The sequence below is a fragment of the Osmerus mordax genome, chromosome 5 (assembly GCF_038355195.1).
Source record: "Osmerus mordax isolate fOsmMor3 chromosome 5, fOsmMor3.pri, whole genome shotgun sequence".
Taxonomy (NCBI): Eukaryota; Metazoa; Chordata; class Actinopteri; order Osmeriformes; family Osmeridae; genus Osmerus; species Osmerus mordax.
Genome location: NC_090054.1, coordinates 18412986 through 18434492, shown reverse-complemented (window position 1 = coordinate 18434492; position 21507 = coordinate 18412986). Strand labels below are relative to the sequence as shown.

General features: G+C 50.1%; 1 protein-coding gene across 1 annotated transcript in view; it reads right to left on the bottom strand.

The window, feature by feature from the left end:
* The window catches only part of atrnl1a (attractin-like 1a), a 49000-nt gene that overhangs the window by 15730 nt on the left and 11763 nt on the right, over nt 1-21507 (bottom strand). Inside the window, 5 exon segments of the mRNA XM_067235721.1 lie at nt 6152-6245; nt 15581-15718; nt 15860-16102; nt 19876-20064; nt 20904-21117. Of these exon segments, the coding sequence (XP_067091822.1) occupies nt 6152-6245; nt 15581-15718; nt 15860-16102; nt 19876-20064; nt 20904-21117 (878 nt within the window).

The window sequence follows — 21507 nt, the reverse complement described above, 5'->3', positions numbered from 1 at the left end:
CTACAAGACAAAGAGAGATATTTAGACAATCAAGCTCCAGTAGAGAGAGAGAGAGAGAGAGAGAGAGAGAGAGAGAGAGAGAGAGAGAGAGAGAGAGAGAGAGAGAGAGAGAGAGAGAGAGAGAGAGAAAGAGAGAGAGAGAGATAGACAGAGTCCAGCTCCAGGAGAGAGCTAGACAATCTATAGGACAAAGAGAGATATCTAGACAATCAAGCTCCAGCAGAGAGAGAGAGAGAGAGAGAGAGAGACAGAGAGAGAGAGACAGAGAGAGAGAGAGAGAGAGAGAGAGACAGAGAGAGAGAGAGAGAGAGAGAGAGAGAGAGAGAGAGAGAGAGAGAGAGAGACAAGCTCCAGGAGTGTCTACCACTGAGCAGGGGGAGGCCTGCTGACAGCTTCACTGAGGGCTCTTCAACAGCAGCAACAACCTGACCTTGTCTGAGGAACTACTTCTCCACCCCGAGTGTTGAATACAGAGGCAGGTGTTAGTTAGACTGGATCGCAGGGTCTCTGAATAGAACTAGCTGAAAGAAAGCCTAGACCTGAACCAACATGAACAAAGTGTGTCTGAGGTTAGGTGCTGGAGTGCAGTATGATCAATGTTTTATGTACAGTGTGTGTGTGTGTGTGTGTGTGTGTGTGTGTGTGTGTGTGTGTGTGTGTGTGTGAGAGAGAGGGTAATTGTGGTAGTTGCCATTTGATCATGCAGTAGGGGGTTATGAAGCCAGTGGTCATTACTGCAGTGCAAACACCAGCATTTACTGCCATTACTATGGCAACACAGCAGCCAGACAAGGGCCAGGAAAAAAGGCTGTCCAGCCAGCGAGCCAATCAGCCAACAAGACCGTCAGCCAACCAACCAGGGAGGTAGCCAGAAAGTCCAGTGCCAGCCACCAAGGAAACCAGTTTGGGGAAAAATCCATAGACAGCCTGCCCTGACAAGCCTTTTCTAAACACGTATGATAAATCAGTAAATACGGCCTGGAGAGTAAATAAATGGAGGTAATAATAGCCCTGCAAGGCAGTCTGGGTAACGGCGAGATGGAGCGGGTCACCCCCCCTGCGTTTGTAAAATTCTGTTCAGCCTCAGCCCTCCTCAGCCCGACTGCCCCGCAGTGCGACAGGGTCAGGATGTAGCGGAGCTGAATATTTCATCCAGCCAAGGACGGCGGTGCTGTGTCCTGCACCCGGACTGAGAGGAAGGCTAGCAGGGGCTGGAAGGTAGGGGGCTTGAAGGTAGAGGGGCTGGAAGGTAGGGGGGCTGGAAGGTAGGGGGGCTGGAAGGTTGGGGGGCTGGAAGGTAGGGGGGCTGGAAGGTTGGGGGGGCTGGGAGGTAGGGGGGGCTGGAAGGTAGGGGGGGCTGGAAGGTAGGGGGGGCTGGAAGGTAGGGGGGGCTGGGAGGTTGGGGGGGCTGGGAGGTAGGGGGGGCTGGAAGTTAGGGGGGGCTGGGAGGTAGGGGGGGGCTGGGAGGTAGGGAGGGCTGGGAGGTAGGGGGGTCTTGGAGGTAGGAGGGTCTGGGAGGTAGGGGGGGGCTGAGAGGTAGGGGGGGGCTGGGAGGGTAGGGGGGGGGCTAGGAGGTAGGGGGGGAGGGGGGCTGGGAGGTAAGGGGGCTGGAAGGTAGGGGGGGCTGGAAGGTTGGGGGGGGCTGGGAGGTAGGGGGGGCTGGAAGTTAGGGGGGGTCTTGGAGGTAGGGGGGGTCTGGGAGGTAGGGGGGGCTGAGAGGTAGGGGGGGGCTGGGAGGTGGGGGGGGGGGGGCTAGGAGGTAGGGGGGGGAGGGGGGCTGGGAGGTAGGGGGGGAGGGGGGCTGGGAGGTAAGGGGGGCTGGGAGGTAGGGGGGGCTGGGAGGTAAGGGGGGCTGGAAGGTAGGGGGGGCTGGGAGGAAGGTGGAGTGGGGGGGGGCATCTTCATGGCTGCTCACAGGAAGTTTGGACAACATAAGCTTTGGTGGTCTTGAGTGTTATCAGGTCTGAAAGCTGCCCACCCCCCTAACCCACTGTCAACCCATGGAGGACAGGGGAAGGGAACTGCTTTTCGTTTGTACACCCACACATACACAGCTAAGAGGCCTTTCAAACAATGATGTGTCTTCTGGTAATCTTCTGAACATGACAGCAGTGTTAAAAAGCCCTGCTGGGAGTTGGGATGGGGGGGAACACACACACACACACTCGCTCTCTCTCTAGAGACCACTAACACTTGAACACTACACTAGGGAGCCAGGGGAGGACGAGCTAAGCGGCTTAGTTCTGCTGTTAATGCTGCCAAAACGGAAGACCACCCTGGACTACAGACCCCACATCTTACCACTGTCCCTCACCCTCACCAGTCTTACACTTGGACTCCAAGACCCTACACTCCACCAAACCCCCTCTTCCCATGAAACACAAACAACACAAACACCTGGGGAGTCAGGTGGCTGAGCGGTGAGGGAATCGGGCTAGTAATCCGAAGGTTGCCAGTTCGATTCCCGGTCATGCCAACTGACGTTGTGTCCTTGGGCAAGGCACTTCACCTTGCTTGTCTCGGGGGGAATGTCCCTGTACTTACTGTAAGTCGCTCTGGATAAGAGCGTCTGCTAAATGACTAAATGTTAAATGTAAATGTGACCCCCCCCCCTCCCCCCCCCCCCACACAAGCTCTTTGTTTCCCCCACCAGTCCCTGAGAGGCGTTACAAGGACACAAGCCAGAGTCCCAACAGATCCTCAATTAAAGACTCACTTTATGATTTAACACACACAACGGTAAACACACACACACACACACACACACACAGCTTCAGAGTGACAAGTAGGAGCCTCTAAGAGCCCAGTGTTCTCTGGGGACCGTCACAGAAGCAGAGGTTGTGTGTCACTTTGGTTGAGCTGCAGCCGTCGAATGAGAGGGAAAGATCTGTCACACCTGTTCCACATAAACGGTCTCTAAAAAAGACCCACGTACGCAATTCCACGTCTCTGAGACCCGGTTGTTTCAACACAGCCCGTTTCTCCTCGGGGGGCACGGGAGTGGAGAGGAGAAGACAGGAGAAGAGATCATTTTTCTTCCCGATGCGACTTCAGAAACCTCAATGTGATCTGCTAGTAAAGTTTTGAATCCTCCAGACCTCTTTGATCAGTGATGCTACCGTGTTGTATAAAGTGTAAGTCTTCTGTATGTAAGAGGGTCCTCCCTTCTGGTCCCTGTTTACTACCAGGACTGCATGGAGCCAACCTTCACCGCAACGCAACACTACATTCCTGTACTCTATGCTAATTTGGGGTATAGCTTAGGGCATTTGACTGTGGATCAAGAGGTCGTAGGGTCAAGTTCCTCCCCAGCCCTCTTGTACTGTACCCCTATATGTCACTTTGGGTAAAAGCGTCTGCTAAATGATTACATTACTGTTATTATTTCTTCTTGTCAACCACAAAGGGTTGGATTCTCCTACACAGAGTTCTAGCTCTCTCTTCCCATCTGTCTGCGTGTCAGCGGTTATTTGTTCATGACCACACAGTGGGGAACATACTTTTGGTTGTTCGCGTAAGCTCACTAGAAACTTACTTTGAGCATTTATTTCTACCCACTCACACGCACACACAACTACAAGCACACACCAAGTTACGCAAACGCGCAACGGAGCACACTCACTCAAGAGGAAATGAAATGGAGAACGGCACACCAGCAGAGATGGAAAAGCATCTTGATGTGTGACAGGTGGGGAGATAAGCACAGGGATCGGATTTTTCTCACTCACTCACTCACTCACTCACTCTAAAGAAATGTTCTCCTGCTGTCCACAGGTCTCCCAACTCTCCCTTGTCACTCTTACCACACACACACACAACACTCCAACCCCACACTGACCTCCCAAATATACAGCGTCAGCACACCCTGTTCAGCCTCCTGTTGACATGAGACTGGGAACCAATCAGACTGGCCAACCTGGGGCTTCAACACCATCTAAGCCAGTGAGAGACAGTGTGAACAAGAGAGTGTGTGTGTGTGTGTGTGTGTGTCTGTGTGTGTGTGTGTGTGTGTGAGCAGACAAAGGGAGTAGTGAGCCAGAGCTGGAGCAAAGGACAAACATCCCCCAGGAGAATCCACACTCCTGGCCTGACTTCCTCTCATTTCACATTTCTGAGCACACACACACACACACTTAAACACACACACACACAGACCCTTAAACACACACAAACATATCGACCGCACATTGACACACTCGTACACCAAAATTGTCTTTGTTTCAATTCAGTCTGCGTGACAAAGCAATCTCCTGGGCACACACTCCTGAAGAAAACAAAAATGAGGGGACCACAGACTATACATACTATTACAATCTGTTGTTTTCCTGCTAATGCTTCTTTTATTGCACTCCCAGCATGCATGTGTGTGTGTGTGTGTGTGTTTGTGTGTGTGCATTTGTAGACCTCCTGAATACCATCGGCACCTGCAGTCTGTCCAGAGGGAAATTGTTCGTTCATAATCAAAATAGCAAATAAATGGTCCTGCGCTAGACACCGCCATTAAAAACCAAGCTTTCAGGAAGCTACCCATTCTGACAGCCAGTTTAAAGGGATCTGTACGTGACACAGCAGAGTCGCAGAGAACACGTATAAATCAAGCGGAGAAAAAAACCCACAAAACACGGTTGCTTTCCCTTTGTCTCGCCCTCTTTCCCTCCTTTTTTTTTTACCTCACTCCATCTGTCTCTCCATTCTCCCTCGCTCTCTCGCTCTCTCTCTCTTTCCATCTCTTTCCCTTCACCGGTCTGAGAAAGGGGTGAGTAATGAAAGTTAAGAGTGGGTTCCAAAGGAACATTACGCTCACATACCGGTGACGAATGTCAACATGAATGGAGCACAGTCGATGTACAGGCACAAGGCCACCGATCACGCTCAAGTCTGAGATTGGTTTAAAAAATCGGGTTGGTGCTTAGTGCTACTACCTGTTTTGTTCAGAGCTGGATATAGTGGTTATGTATGTGAGATTGTTCAGGTTTGCATCTGCAGATGCAAGGAAGTAACTGAGCTCCATTCTGTAATGCCAGCCAGTCTGCACAACACCCTCCCACTCCAACATGCTGAAACACACGCACATCAAACACTGGCGTTCCAACAGTGCAAAGGTCAACTGGTACCAGTGACACATAGATGTGCTCACAGTCAAACAGACGCTTCTTCCTGGATAAACCGGGAGATGAGAGGCTGCTGTGGCAGAAGCAACATATCAAATCAAATCAAATGTATTTGTATAGCCCTTTTTACACGCAAGCGTGTCACAGAGGGCTTCACATACGCCTATAGAACTGCCCCTTAACCAACCTAAACCCTCAAGGAAGACAAGGAAAAACTCAGGAGAACAGGAGAAAAAATGGAAGAAACCTTGGGAGGAGCAATTCAGAGAGGGATCCCCTCCTCCAGACATGGTTGGTGAGAGAGGAGCAGAACACAGGCTGTGCCAACCTGAACACAGGCTGCATATTCCTCCGTGATTCCTCGTTCTCCTTCTCTCTCTTTGGGAGACCGGCCTGTCCCAAGGGGGCAGCACTGCTTTTTCTCTTCTCTGTATTTGCCTTCTTTTTCAAATGCCCTCTCCTCTCAGTCTCTCCATCCCCGTCTGCCTCCTTCCTTCCCTTTCTTTCTCCACTTCCTCTCTGCCTTCCTCCATTGGCTTAAAAAAAAAAAAAAAAAAAAATCCCTCCCACATCCTTCTCCCTCTCTCCCACAGATTTATCGATGCAGCATTTTTCACCCAGCCTCTCCAAGCCCGCCCGGCCACTTAAGGCTATTATAGTGCTGCGTATGGCAGCCAGGCCAGGAGCTAGGACGGCCCCAAAAGCACATGCCGGGTTCTGAGCCCACCTGTGCCAACCCCATTTCGGGGCATTGAAGTTATTGAGGTGCATTAGCAGAGTGGTGATATGCTGACTCGGCTAAAGTGGGGCTGGGTGGGGTGGGGGGGTGGGGGGGGGGGGGGATGAAGGGGTTCACAAGAAGGCCAACCTCACAACGGTCCTGGAGGGAAGGGTCAGATGTCACAAAGGGGGCAGGGGTCAGGTGTTACTTGGTGTGTCATTTTAGAGTCCGTATAGGGCATTGCCCATAACTAGGTTGATCAAGGAGACAAGCGTTACCGGTAAATAACGGTTGACAAGAGTGCATCGTTTATACTCACAGTTGGCACTGGTCTCCCTTCACCCCCTTGGTGGTACAGAAGCATTTTCCTGTGGTCACCTGGCACAGGTTGGCATGGCCGTTGCACTTGCAGGCTGACAGGAGACAAAGAAAAGGGGCAAGAAATAGACGGTCAGAAATACTCTAAAATGTTCTTGTGTTGCAGAGCTTTGTGTTGTCCAGGAAAGAATGACAGTTCTTTCACATCTCGCTCTGTATGACATCTTAATAGTTTTTTGGGGGCTTTTGAACGTCGTTGCTCGTGTCCATTATCTACACCATCGTGCTGGTAAAAAGTGGTCAAAGTACTCTCAAATGTGGTCATTTTATGTGTGGGTGTGTTTGTCCATGTGTGCTGTTCAACAGGACCTACGGATTGGACGGACAACTCAGGTCAAGATAACCTGTAGCAGCAAAATACAATCAGGCAAAACTGCCTTCCTACAGTGTTATCATCCAGCACTGAACAGTCCCTGGCACTGCTCCTGACGCAAACAAAACAAGACAGGTATTCAAAGAAAACACGGCATTATGGATATTTTACAACTTCTACAGCTCAAACGTTCCCTTTCCTGCCTTCAAATTACCTTGAGAGTGGTGTACTAGTGTTAAGGGGAGAGAAAGAGACAGAGACAGTGGATGAAGGAGAAAGTAGTGGTACAGCCATCACGTCAACTCACAGCGACGTATCTTCAGGATTAAATAAAAAACACAACGACTTTTGCTTCGGGAAGCTTCAGACATAACGACTCACTAAAAGCAGGTTTTGGAAGGACGCAGAAACTTAAGGCAGTCAGGAACTTCACAGTAGCTGTTTGTCCTGTGCTGAACCACTGATGGGGAACATTGCTGTGTCTCCGCCTGCTTCGAATACACAGAGAAACCCACTCAAGAGCCCTGCTAACTGTAGAGACGTGCCATCTACACAGCCTGTCTGCTTGTACACACCCACACACACACACAAATGTCAACTATCACACAAGCACACACACAAACACACACACACACACACACACACAGCAACTGTTATCACACAAAGAAAAAGAATGAAATAAGCAGTGAAGAGCAATGCACGTTTTGTGTTGGGAGCCTCTGCAGCTTGTTAGTGGTGCGTCTGTGGGACTCCCACTGGTAGTTGGAGCTGCTCAAACGCTCTGTGTGCATCCCTGCTGGAAGTCCCGCATGGGGCTACAGCTCCCTGCACTGTTTAAACTGAGACAAACACAGAAGCTGGAGATGCAGTCGGAGCGAGGAGCTCCTCTGATCCCATCCAAACTGGCCTCGTGATATGGGATGTGGCAGGAATGCCCCAAATACATGAGGCTTCATGCAGTCGTACTGTTTATTTGATGACGAGGGCAGACCGCGCTGAGGCACACACTTGTGAGCATACACACGCGCGCACTCTCACACACACACACACACACACACACAGTACGCACTCTTAAACAGACACACTCTCTGTCCTACATGCATCCTCACACTCGAACAACCGTAACCCACTTTGGCGTAAACAAAGTCCCGTTCGTACAGTAGATCCGGAGCTCTGAACGAGGGGCCTGATATAGATCCTCTCCTTTCATAACGAGCAAGCAGAGGAGAGGAGGAGAGAGATCAGGGACTCAGGCTGTGCAACACAGCACAGTGGTAAACAGATGAGACCGTCCCGGTCAACGTTCCCTCACCAGGAGAGGCAGTACCCTGTCTGGGTAGTAGTCTGTCTGGGAGGCTTCAGTGATTCCTCCATCAGGGCTCTTCTTCTGTGGTGGTTCATGACGTGTGGCGTGTGCAGCAGGCTGGGCTGCTGAGCCAATCGGACGGGCTTTTGGTTTCCACAAGGGGGCATTTTGTATTTGGCCGTCTTTTACACACTCTTATAGCTAACATAATGAGGGGGCACCGCATTTAATTTGAGGGGCATTGCCCTTCACTGACTCTGGTGTGCAGTAGTCACCTCACTGAGGTCATCCCCAACTTTTCCCTCTCTCCTCTCCCTTAGTTTACATTTACATTTAGTCATTCAGCAGACCCTCTTATCCAGAGTTACTTACAGTAAGTACAGGGACATTCCCCCGAGGCAAGTAGGGTGAAGTGCCTTGCCCAAGGACACAACATCATTTTGCACGGCCGGGAAACGAACTGGTAACCTTCAGGTTACTAGCCCGATTCCCTAACCGCTCAGCCGCCTGACTCCCTAGTTGTTTTCAGTTCCAAAGTCAGAACTGGATCCAGTGTGAGGGCTGGCATCTTTGGAAGCGTCTTCCTTCTTCTGACGTGTGTTACTGGCAGCTTCCAGAGAAAGCAGCCTTGAGCAGAGCAGCGCATTAGGGCTGGACTGCACTAGGAGGGAGAGGAGAGCAGAGGGGAGCGGACAGGGAAACACACACACACACCACATCTGCTGACAACACAAAAAGATGCAATAAAAAAAAAAGCTCTTCTCTCTAAGCGAGGAGGGGATTTGATATGAATCATATTTCCTATTCCCCATGCAAGACCCCGTGGAGACGACAATTTCTCACCCCACTTCCTCACGCGCCTGTGCCTCCGAAACACATCTGATGCACTAAGACTACAATGGGCTGGTGTGTGTCTGTGTGTGCATGCGTCCATGCGTGTGTGTGTGTGTGTGTGTGTGTGTGTGTGTTTGTGCAGAGAGAAAAAACGAAATGGAAATGAATTGGGGAACATATTGCTTTAGTGACTGTATCTACAGCATTTGTTTTTCTCACATGGTGAATTGTAGACGTCAAGGGTTAGTTAGTTAGTTAGTTATTGTTGATTCCTAGTTGACCATTAGTGGTTAACTTGATGTTCTAACTTCATGTAAAACCACGTGATACACAGGAGAGAATACCACGTTTTATCATTTGACAAGTTTCCATGTAGAACCTGTTAATCCAAGTCTGTCCTGTTTTGAACAGTGGATGTTCGCGAGCAAGCCCTTCTATATTAGCATATCAGTTCTCAACTAATAGCCCCAGTTTGAAAAACTATGAGAATAAACACATGACATGTCATCCTGGCGAGAAATAGAGAAGCATCTCTCTACATGGGGTGTTGCCACACAGCAGGCTGGGTCTTCCCAGAGAACAGTGGGTACGGTTGATCTTCCCCATCTCTGCTCCTCTCTCCTGGCCTTTCAAACCATCCTCCTTCCCACCACTCACTGTGAACCTGCCAGCGAGTGACAAGTTCAAATAATCATGTCATGAATAAAATAATTGAATTGGAACCAGCTGCTCGCTCACTTGCTTGCGAAGAAATTGAAAAGTGAAAAGTGTTTTCTCTTTCACTTTCTCCCTCCCTCCCTCTCTCCGTCTGTCTCTCTTGTCTGTTCACGACTTGGACTGTGCAGCAGAGGGTACAGGTGTGTGTGTGTGTGTGTGTGAGAGAGACAGAGAGAGAGAGAGAGAGAGAGTACGATCAATAGAGAGAAACAGAAAGAAAGAGAGAAAGGAAGAGTGACAGAGAGAGACAGTGGCTACAGCAGTCATAAAGATGAAAAATTGATGGCAGTCCTTGATCCTCTTATCTGGAAGTGAGGGTCAGGCCACTCTTGATTTGATATAGTAAATCTCTGAATCAGAGACAGAGTCTTCTGGAGGTCACATCAACCACGTAAGCTGTCTGCCTTCCTACAGCACCTGTCTATCTGCCTTCCCGCCTGTCTGTCTGCCTCCCTACAGCACCTGTCTATCTGCCTTCCCATCTGCCTGTCTGCCTGTCTGCATACAGCACCTGTCTATCTGCCTTCCCGTCTGCCTGTCTGCCTGCCTCCCTACAGCACCTGTCTATCTGCCTTCCCGTCTGCCTGTCTGCCTGTCTGCATACAGCACCTGTCTATCTGCCTTCCCGTCTGCCTGTCTGCCTGCCTCCCTACAGCACCTGTCTATCTGCCTTCCCGCCTGTCTGTCTGCCTCCCTACAGCACCTGTCTATCTGCCTTCCTGTCTGCCTGGCTGGCTGGCTGGCTGCCTCCCTACAGCACCTGTCTATAACACAGGAACAGAAAGGCTACTGTACATGTCCCTGTCTGCCTGTCTATCATCTCTGGCTGGCTGCCTACCTACAGCACCTGTCTATCTGCCTCTCCCATCTGACACCCTGTCTAAAGAACGACCTTCTCCAGGCCTCCAAGACAGAGCTAAATCAATTAAACCAACCATGATTTGCACCAAAACCTGACCTGGCTAAATCGGATTATGTGTCAGGTTTAATAATGACAGGAGGAGCAGTCGCATCATCGCAACAAGGAAACGACTAGACCTGAGAGGACATAGGATTCCAGACAAGAACATAGAAGTTGGAAAATACATTTGATTTCCCATTTGATTGGTCATGTCTGTTACTCTGAGATAACCCAGTGATTTAACAACAATGCTGTTGTTGAACATAGCTACTATGTTTTTTCATAGACTTTACGCTTGTTTTTGCGTGTATGAGTTTATATTGATTGTACTCGTGTGTGTGTGTTTGTGTGTGCGGGCGTGTGTGCGAAAGAGAGAGTAAGGTATGAGTGGAGTGTCAGCATGTCTGGTAGACCCGCGTCATCCAATCAGCAGGGTTGAAGAATCTCAACCCTGCAACTTGCTCCCTAAACAGCACGTTATTCCCATACTGTTCATTGTATGCCTACAGGGGCCTTAGATATGAATTAATCACATCAAATAATCTCTTTAGAGACCTCATCTTGCCCCCTTCCTGTCACCCCTCCATCCCATTCTTGTTAGAGGAGAAGGAGTCTGCGGTTTGGTTAGATGAAGTGTTGAGGGAAGTAAAGTTCAGGTGCTAATGATGTGCCAGGGGTCAGGTGTCACAGGGACACGTCAGAAAGCTGCACCTTGACCTCTGGGACCTCTTCAAATCCCTCCTCTCCCTTCCCTCCTCTCCCTTCCCCCCTCTCCCTTCCCTCCTCTCCCTTCCCCCCTCTCCCTTCCCCCCTCTCCCTTCCCCCCTCTCCCTTCCCCCCTCTCCCTTCCCTCCTCTCCCTTCCCCCCTCTCCCTTCCCTCCTCTCCCTTCCCCCTCTCCCTTCCCCCCTCTCCCTTCCCTCCTCTCCCTTCCCTCCTCTCCCTTCCCCCCTCTCCCTTCCCTCCTCTCCCTTCCCCCCTCTCCCTTCCCTCCTCTCCCTTCCCTCCTCTCCCTTCCCTCCTCTCTCAGCACATTGTAACAGCAGTGCCGTAGTCTTGGTCAAGGGCCAAGTACCAGTTCACCCTGAACCTGCTTTGCCATGTGGAACATCCAGCTCCACCATTTAATAAGTCTCACCTGTTCACCTCAGACTCTAACCTCAAGGCCCGAGTTTCTTAAACCAGTTAGTGAACGTGTTACAATAAAAACTTGCAGCGTCCCCTTGTTTGGAACATGGTTTGACAGGAGGCCATGTAAGGCAGCACACCTTAGTTTACCATCTACTGCTGGGAGTCAGGTGGCTGAGCGGTTCGGGAATTGGGCTAGTAATCCGAAGGTTGCTGGTTCGATTCCCGGCTGTGAAAAATGACATTGTGTCCCTGGGCAAGGCACTTCACCCTACTTGCCTCTAGGGGAATGTCCCTGTACTTACTGTCAGTCGCTCTGGATAAGAGCGTCTGCTAAATGACTAAATGTAAGGAGGAGGTGAGAAGTAAGCACTCAAACCAAGTATCAGTCTAGCTGTGACTCGTCCTCCATTGCAAACATAGGGAAGTAGAACAAGAGACAACAGACAGACAGGTAGAGAGACAGACAGGCAGGCAGAAAGACATGCAGTTAGACAGACAGACAGCCCAGCAGAGTGTTACTGTGGGGTCGTTCTGAGAGCTCTACTCTTTAGGGCTGCATGGTGGAGCAGCTAAATCTGTAGAACAGCTGGACTTGTCTAATCCATCAGACTAGCTGAGCAGGACGACAGCACCGCAGAGCAGGGCTCAGCCTCTGGTGACTGGAGAACGCACGCACACACGTGCACACCCACTGATTGTGCCACACATTCTTAATGCCACACACAAAGTCCACTCTGACTGTGGCATTGAAAAACACTTCAGACAGACTGTTTACACACACACACACAAAAGAGCATCCTGCTGCATGGTCCATCTCTGCTGGACTCTGTGTCTTGCTGTGCATACACATACACACTCAGCACCCCCCCATACTCAACACCAAACATGACAGACTCTCATTTAAACCCTGCCATGTGTGCCCTGTGTGTGTGTGTGTGTGTGTGTGTGTGTGTGTGTGTGTGTGTGTGTGTGTGTGTGTGTGTACGCGCACTGTAATGTAATTAAAGAAAGAGACAGACGGGAATATTGAAGTAGTACATGTAGCTTTTATGAAAGCAATAAGACAATTCTGCATCTTATCATCAGGCAAAGCAATGAGATGCAGAGGCCATAACAATGGAGGGCTGGAGGGCAAACTCATTCTAGAACCCTGTACAGTAGTCTGGGTTCCTGGAGGACACACTCACTGACACAGAACGATAGACAGGCAGACAGGGACAGACAGACAGACAGACAGACAGGCAGGGAGACAGACAGACAGACAGGCAGGGAGACAGACAGGAAGACAGACAGGGAGACAGACAGGAAGACAGACAGGGAGACAGACAGACAGGCAGGGAGACAGACAGACAGACAGGCAGAAAGACAGACAGACAGACACAGACAGACAGGGAGACAGGGAGACAGACAGGGAAACAGACAGGGAGAAAGGCAGACAGACAGACAGACAGACAGACAGACAGACAGACAGACAGGCAGGCAGGCAGGCAGGCAGGCAGGCAGGCAGGCAGGCAGGCAGACAGACCTAAAGGGCTCTTCAACAGACAGTAATGGAATTCATCCGGCTAGCACAGCGGGCCGTATCCAAAAGCAATAAACAACATTTTAATTGAACTCTGCAGTGCTGGCATCATGCAAGGACATGAGAGAGCACTGGGTGACAGAAGGAAGAGAGAGAGAGAGAAAGAAAGAGAGGCAGAGAGAGGGAGAGAGCGGGACAACAAAGATATGACAGGCTGAGAAAGAACCGCCATGTGGTGTGATACTGGAAGCAGGTACAGGAAGGGACCGAGTTCACTGTTTCCTTTTGGATTTTTTTTAGCAGTGGGGGCAGGTCTCTCTGACAACATAAGTTATACGACTTAAAGTTCTCAAGGACGCACACGCGCGATCTCAACTGGCTAGTTATCCTTCCGGACAGCGGCAGTCTCATTTTTCTTTCTCTCCCTTTTAACGCCGAGTGGCGCACGTGCCCGCTCGCGGCGTGAAGCGCCTGTCCGTGCTATTCTCCAACATGCACTCAGTCACTGCCGATAGACGGCCTTTTGTACAGCCCTATTTCTGATATCATGGTGGCAGAAATGTTGCCGTGACGGAGGAAACACTGGAGTTAGACCAGCAGAGGACTGCACAGGTCAGACATGAAGAAGGTCTTGTGCCTAGCCCTGGACCAGGCTCAGGAGAGCATATCAACCACTTCACAAGTCAAGGTGATCTTGTCAGTCTTAGATATGATGGGGGGGACTCTCCACGCGCACACACACACACACACACACACGTCTCATGGTCCACAAGGTCAGCTGATCATCTGTCACACAGACGCCAGACTGGACAGTGTCTCCTCTCGTCCTCCATCTGTCCTCCATCACCATCCTCCCTTCTGCCAAGGACAACCCTCCACCTCCACTCCTCGTACATTACACTGGAACCTTACTGAAGGGGGGGGGGGGGGGTTCCTTCATCTTTCTCGTCCATCTCCGTTACTTTCTCCCTCTCTCCCCCCCCCTCTCTCCCCCCCCTCTCCCGCAGACAGCCTATGACATCTGAGAGAGGCTGTCTGCCCCCCCCCCCCCTCCCTTCCCTCCCGACCACACGCACAGACCTGGGGAGAACAGGCCCATTCCCAGGCCTAATCTAGCACACATCAGTGCCTGGGAGTCATTACCGACAGCTCCATCTATCCTGCTAGAGCCGGAGAGATGGAGGGACGGCTGGAGGGATGAGGCAGCCCAGAGAGAACCAGGGACAGGATCGCCCCGTTAAACGGGAGGGAGGTGTGTACTGTGTACGTGTGTACGGAGGGCCGTCTATAAATCCCCCTCTAATCATGTCAGCGTTTAAAGCTGTTGGAGGAGGACAGTGGAATGTAGCCAATGGAAGGAGGGAAAGAGGAGAGAAAGGGGTGTATGGAGAAGAGAAGAAGAATGGAAGACGGGGGAGCATGAGGGAGGTGTGAGGAGAGGGAGTGGGACCCTAACACCCAGCCACACACCCAGCCACACACACACCCAGCCACACACACACCCAGCCACACACACACCCAGCCACACACACACCCAGCCACACACACACCCAGCCACACACACACCCAGCCACACACCCACACACCCAGCCACACACCCACCATGCCACCCGGCCACCATGCCACCCGGCCACCATGCCACCCGGCCACACACCCACCCAGCCAGGTAGCCACACCCACACACACACACACACACACACACACACCCAGCCAGGCAGTAAGGCAGGCAGGCAGTCTGCAGTCAACTCCAGGAAATAAGAAAATGATTAAGAGTGATTTAACGTCACACACCACACGGGGAAAAAGGCACATCTGTCAGCCGAGGAATTATGTTATTACACCTTCTTCTCTCCCACAAGAAATTCCCTCACTCACTTACTTAGCTTCTCTCTGTCTACTCATGCTTTACACTCAGAACCTCTCCATCTGTCTCACAATCACAATCTCTATCTCAATCTTTCTACCTTCCACTCTGTCTGTCTCTCACTCCGTCTCTCTCTCTGTCTCTCTCTCCGTCTCTCTCTCTCCGTCTCTCTCTCTCCGTCTCTCTCTCTCCGTCTCTCTCTCTCCGTCTCTCTCTCTCCGTCTCTCTCTCTCCGTCTCTCTCTCCGTCTCTCTCTCCGTCTCTCTCTCCGTCTCTCTCTCCGTCTCTCTCTCCGTCTCTCCGTCTCTCTCCGTCTCTCTCCGTCTCTCTCTCCGTCTCTCTCTCCGTCTCTCTCCGTCTCTCTCCGTCTCTCTCTCTGTCTCTCTCTCTGTCTCTCTCTCTGTCTCTCTCTCTGTCTCTCTCTCTCTCCCTTTTTAGGTGAAGGTGGAGAGAGGGTGACCTGGGCAGTAGCTCACTGTCTCCCCACCCTGAGGGGAGCCCAGGTCAGGAGAGCACCCTACCCAGCCGTCTTGTCTTGGACAGTGGCCATCCACTCTGGTTCATCGTTCCTGTCCTCTGATGGCGTTCACGATCACAAACACACACTCTGTTTCCTCTCCCCCTGTCATTCACCTCTCCTGGTGTTCAAACACACTCAGGCCATCAGCTGCATGCTACAACCATCCCATGAGCAAGGCCATCTGGGTATTGTAACACTGCCCCCATCAGGTCACTCTGGTGTATTGAATCAGCCCCCCCCCTCCCGTACACTCACTCACTCACCGTGGCACTTTCCGCCGTTGGTGGGGTCTCCATAGAAACCGGGCATGCAGGTCTGGCACTGTGGTCCGCTGGTGAGGTTGCGACACTGCTCGCAGACGCTGCCGTTCACGCACGTGCTGTGGCCGTTGCACTGGCAGGCTGGGGAGGAGACCCACAAGGACCACGGGGTTTAACCACAACACACCACCTAGCATGAGAGCGTGTGTGTGTGTGTTTGTGTGAGCACGCGTGGTCCGTACTTGTGTGTTTGTGTGTGTGTATGCTTGGCTGGCCACTTACCAGGGCAGTGGACGTAGGCCCAGTCGAAGCCTTTTTCTGACGGGCACATGGCGGGCTCCAGGGCCATGTCCCTCCCCCAGGCCCAGTCCCTCTCCCTGCCGGGCCTGGGGGGGGTCTTCATGGGGCCCCTGAAGGAGCCCTCGGTACACACGCCTCTGCCTGTGTTCGAAGGGTCCCCGCACCACCCACACTCCACCTGCTCCAAACACTGACCACATGTCCTCAGGCCGGAACAGTTCTGAGCTGGAGGGGGGGGGGGGGGGGGGGGGGGGGGAAGAGAGAGAGGGGGGGAGAGAGGGGGGGGGGGGAGTTAGAGACGTGTCACTTCTCACAGTTTGGTCACTTTACAGGAAAATCCGTGTTTTTGGCACAACAAAGTTGAGGAAGAAAAACTCTGCACTAGCCTCTAGATTTGTCATTAACAGCCCACTGCCGACTGTTTCCGTTTACCTTGACAGCTGTTTAGGCCAGTTTACTTTGGCCAAAAGAACAGTACTGATGCAAACATCACCACAGAAGACTTTTATAACAGTGTCCTTGATTCGCTGACTATCATTATTGTTACTTGACCTTTATATTTTTGAAAATAAATTGAATTTCTTTCCAGTACTTTTATCTCAATTGAGAATGTGTGGAGTCATTAAATGCTTATGAGACTCCCAAAGGTTTGCAGGGGAAAAGGAAATGACTTTTTACAACAAGGACATCCATAAAGCAAATCTGATAGTTTCTTTTATGGAATATGCAGAAAAGCTAAGCCGGCTGGACTCTCAATCAGTTTTAACCCTCAACATTTAGAGACAGAGGCTGTGAAGTGAACTCTTGATTAAATGTGTTTGTTTGAACATCTTTTTGTGCCTGAAAGCAAAGACGTAGCAGATAAATTCCCATTACCCCCTCTCAACGCCAGGTCTAGTTGGGCCAATCCTCCATTCTTTAAACCCCAGTAACAGTCCAAACAAGGCACATGTAGCTCGTCATTCACCCACCCGACACTGTGGTTCTGGGAAACCTTCCAAGGTCTCTTCTAGAGCTGTGTGTGAGCTGACTAACACTGAGCTAAAAGGTACAATTTGCATTTTACCCCAAGCTGGGAACAACTTTTGCGCCGCAGCCAAATCGTAGGTGTCTCTAGCAGAACATCTCTCACCCGGCCTGGTGTGTTTGACACCCTATTTTCCTGCTCCGCTTTTTAACTGCTGCAGCGTCGGAGTCCTTTCTCCGTTCTCTTCCGACTCTTCCCAACAGCAGCCATATGTTCTATAATTACAAACGCAGGATCCCCATCTCTAAGCCGACATCCTCCTCTCAGACAGTCTTCTGTACCTGTCAATCTCCTCAACACCAACCCCCCCCCCACCCACCTTCCCACCACTCCTTTGCTTTTCTTCCTCCAAACTCTGTCTCTCGCTCTCTTTGTTTCTGAGACAGAAGGACTATGTCACAGCATGGATCTTGGAGCTCTGAGCGCAGTAAAGAGGCTATTTCTGTTTCCTCTTCCTCTTATCTCTCCACGGTCTCACACTCACACACTCTCTCTCTTTCTTTCTCACTCTCTCTCTCCACCCGGCACCCTCCTCCTTTCTTTCTCCTCTGTTTGTTTGGACTTCAAAGGCAACGGTTTGACCAATGTGCCGGAAACCAAGAAAATTCCTAATTTTCACAGAGCAGTCCGTTTGGGTTTGTCCAGGCTGCACTGGAGAGCAAAGTTCACAATACAATAACACCAAAAACCAGGCTGAATACTGAAACATCTTGCATCATTTATGAGGTTCACACAGCAAGTATCAAACTACGCTACGGAACACATTAATAGAAAATACATTCCTGACGAACCTTCACAACTCAATCAGATCGCTGCTTTCTCTTACATGGGCTAAACATGACAGGATTTGAGTACACGACACTGCTATAAATACTAATCATCATCCCCCACATACAGTGAAACAATTAATGCGCCTTTAAAAAGAACTGTTAATTGGTTTCCCCATTGTCTCTGCAGGATCTGTGAACCCACTGGGAGCACGTCAACAGAAACCTTTGAGTTGAGTAGGTTGCGTGATGATCTGCTAGAGAACATTCGATTTCACATGACATCTTTCAACCAGACACATGGAGAAGGGAAGACCTGGGGCCAGTTAGACAAACTACACTGACTCAATTCTACACAGTAATCGCCTAATTTGAACCTAATGTTCAAATAATACACGTTAATTATACGTTTAGATGGACCATGAGGGATGGTGAAGAGGAGAAGCTTAGAATAGTTCCACTGTACCTGTACTTGTATTTGTTAGAAATGGCAATAAGCTTAAAACTTGTGCATCCACAGGCTTGGTGGCTCACCCTAACCCCAAAAGAGCGCGGGCCAGGTAGTTCTAATCATCGGTGGATGTGTGTGACCTTAGCGGTGAGAAAAACCCCATTTCCCAGTGCTGCTCCTCTATCACACTCCGTTAACAGGAACATGGGAGAAGGAGCACCACCAGATTGGAGTCACTGACCCCCCCAGGCCCCTCCAGATAAATACAACCACCAGCTGAAGCCAAACTAAACTTACTCATAACCCCTAAAGAGGGCCTTGTTCCACTCCCCGAAACAGAAAAACCTTGAACATCAGCACCAGAGAGAGAGAAGTCTCTGGAAGCCTCCAGGGTGAATACCAACAAGGAGCATTTCTACCCCCTTACCTGCCTCAGAAAGGCCAGCAAAGCCTGTCCCAGGACCAGGCTGAGCAGAGAGGCTGTGGAGGCAGAGAGAGGCTGTGGAGGCAGAGAGAGGCTGTGGAGGCAGAGAGAGGCTGTGGAGGCAGAGAGAGGCTGTGGAGGCAGAGAGAGGCTGTGGAGGCAGAGAGAGGCTGTGGAGGCAGAGAGAGGCTGTGGAGGCAGAGAGAGGCTGTGGAGGCAGAGAGAGGCTGTGGAGGGGGGCCTTGGCAGCTCTCTGGCCTTAAATTGGATTTTTTATTCTCATTTACTGCCCTCAGTGAGATATTGACATTTTTCTCAATGATCCTTGAGCAGGGAAAAGGGGAACATTCTCATGGACATTCAGAATAGCATGAAGGAAGACCTGTTCAAAGTTACGAGTTCCCTTATGTAATGTGGTCTATATTAGGAGTCTAGCATAACAAGTTAAAAAGCTACAGCTCATTAACATTTTGATTACATCCATATTGTCAGGAGAATAGTCAGAAACAAGTAATTAGATTCACTCAGTGTGGACTTACATGTAAGATATTTCAGTATCATGGAAACTGTGTTTACAGCGCCGCTTTTTTGAATGGCTAGTCATGGTGGATTTCAACGTATTACTATATTGACAATCCTCCTAAAACATCTCTTATTCATGTTTTCCTAAAGCTAAATCTGCCGCGTGCCCTATCATGGACAAATCAATGAGGCTGAAAATCACCGAACAAAATGCTACGAGCACCCGTCTCCCCCTGTACCCTCCAGGGTCTGGGAGAGACAAATCGAACTTCCAGAACATTTCACACGGACCGCCTTCACATTTGAGGGTGAACTCACAACCGGGCGTGCACTTTTTATTGAGTTCGACAAATGCCAATAGGGTATGGATTTTCCTGACAGTGCCCACAAGCAAGGTGGCAGAGAGGGTGAGGGAGGCTGGCTGCGGATCATAAGATCTCGAGCGGTCGATGTTGCACTTGAGATATGTAGCTGATTCTGCAGCACTGTTCTAGGCACTGCACAAGGCAGTACTGTAATAGAGTGGGTACATTGTAAGACGGAAAATGTACACAGTACATTTCCGACATTTACAGCATCCAGTCCCTCAGCACATTTCTCCTATGTTGTTTCTCATAAAAACATTAAATTACTGCATACTCTGTGTGCTAATGTATTCAAAATCAACACAGATTCTTTGCAGACTTTATGTTAAATCCTTTAGTCCATGAAGTATCCTCCTACACATTCACACACACGACTAACATTACCCCCTGAACAAAACTAGCCCTGAGCCCTAAACCTAAACACACACACAGTCCATCTCACCCAGACAGTCGCCGGTCTGCCACTCCAGACACTGTCCGAAGGGGAAGGAGATGACGTAGGCGTTGGAGTCCACGCAGCGCTGGGTGCTGCTGCACCACATGCACTCCATGGCCTGGCTGGTGCAGTTGGCACAGCTGGTGCGCAGCGCGCACGGGATCCGACAGGGGCGAGCACTCTGGTTGGGGCTCACTGATGGAGAGAAAGAGAGAGAGAGAGAGAGAGAGGGGGGGGGGTTATGTTTGAAATGAATGTTAACAGGTTCAGACCATGTTCACTTGACAGGTTGAGCTCTACTCGCAACATGGACACCTGCTAACTGATCTTTAAAAGCTGGATGAAGATTTGAGTGGAGACGTGGAAAGGCTGGAATGTTGCTGGACTACACAGTGAGCCGACAAACAGTCGTTTATTTGACGTCTTCAACGACTCCAATACTTAAGAGACAGTTTCACCTTTGACCCTTTAAGGGGCTTAACATGGTAGTCTGAGCTTGCTGGTGTTTCACTGTGTTTGAGTTAAAGGCACAATGTCAACGAGACCAGAAAGAGGGCGAGGTTGACCCATAATAAAATAGCTTTCAAACAGTACAGGCAATGACAGTCTCCAGCCAAACACTGGCTGGTTAAACACTGGCCTGGTTGAAAGCACACCCCTCTTAAGATGTGAGAGGAATAAAACCTCTGTGTTTTACTGCCCTCTCTGATACCTATCTCTGAAGACAGTGGCATGCAGTCAACTCTACTCCTGAAGCGACCACACCATGGATTTCCGCACCCCCACTTTGCAGCTCGACCTCCCTCTTCCCCCTATGTTGCTCCTTCCTTTGCCTTTTCCTCTCCCCCATCTCTCCCCCACATATTTTATTTAAAAAAATATTTCTGACAAAATATTTTGAAAGAATATATTTTGTAAATATTTCTGAAAGAATATTTCTGGAAAAAAAAAATATATTTGTGAAAAGATATTTCTGAAAGAATATTTCTGAAAGAATATATTTCTGAAAGAATATATTTTTGAAATTCTCTCACCGACTGGTTTCTCACAGATGAGTCCGTCGGTGGTAGCGGTGCAGGGGTTGGCCTTGAGGCCTGCGGCCGGCGCCCGCTCCAGGTAGGCACAGAACCCCGAGTCGCTGGGCTCGCCCTCCAGCCAGCGCAGGTTGTTGTTGGTGAAGGCGGAGGAGTCCTCCCAGCCCCAGTACGAGATGTTGATCTTCCTCAGACCCACCCACGGTGCCAACTTCTACAGATGGAGGGAGGAGGGTGGAGAGAGAGAGAGAGAGAGAGAGAGAGAGAGAGAGAGAGAGAGAGAGAGAGAGAGAGAGAGAGAGAGAGGGGAAAGAGAGAGGGACAGAGAAAAAGAGAGAGAAACAGACAGACATAAAGAGAGAGAGAGACACAGAGAAAAAGAGAGACAGAGAGAGATAGCAATCCCACACAAGCATGTTACAATATTGCAAACCAGTCCTTGCAATACAACTAAGAAAGAGTTTATGCATCACCACCTCATATCCTTGAAATGTACTACTTACATAATAATTTAATGAAAATAATACTCAAAAAACATTATGTTTAATGTGAAACTCAATATTAAATCAAACATTTGCTGTAAATTCCAGTAATTATGCTGAAA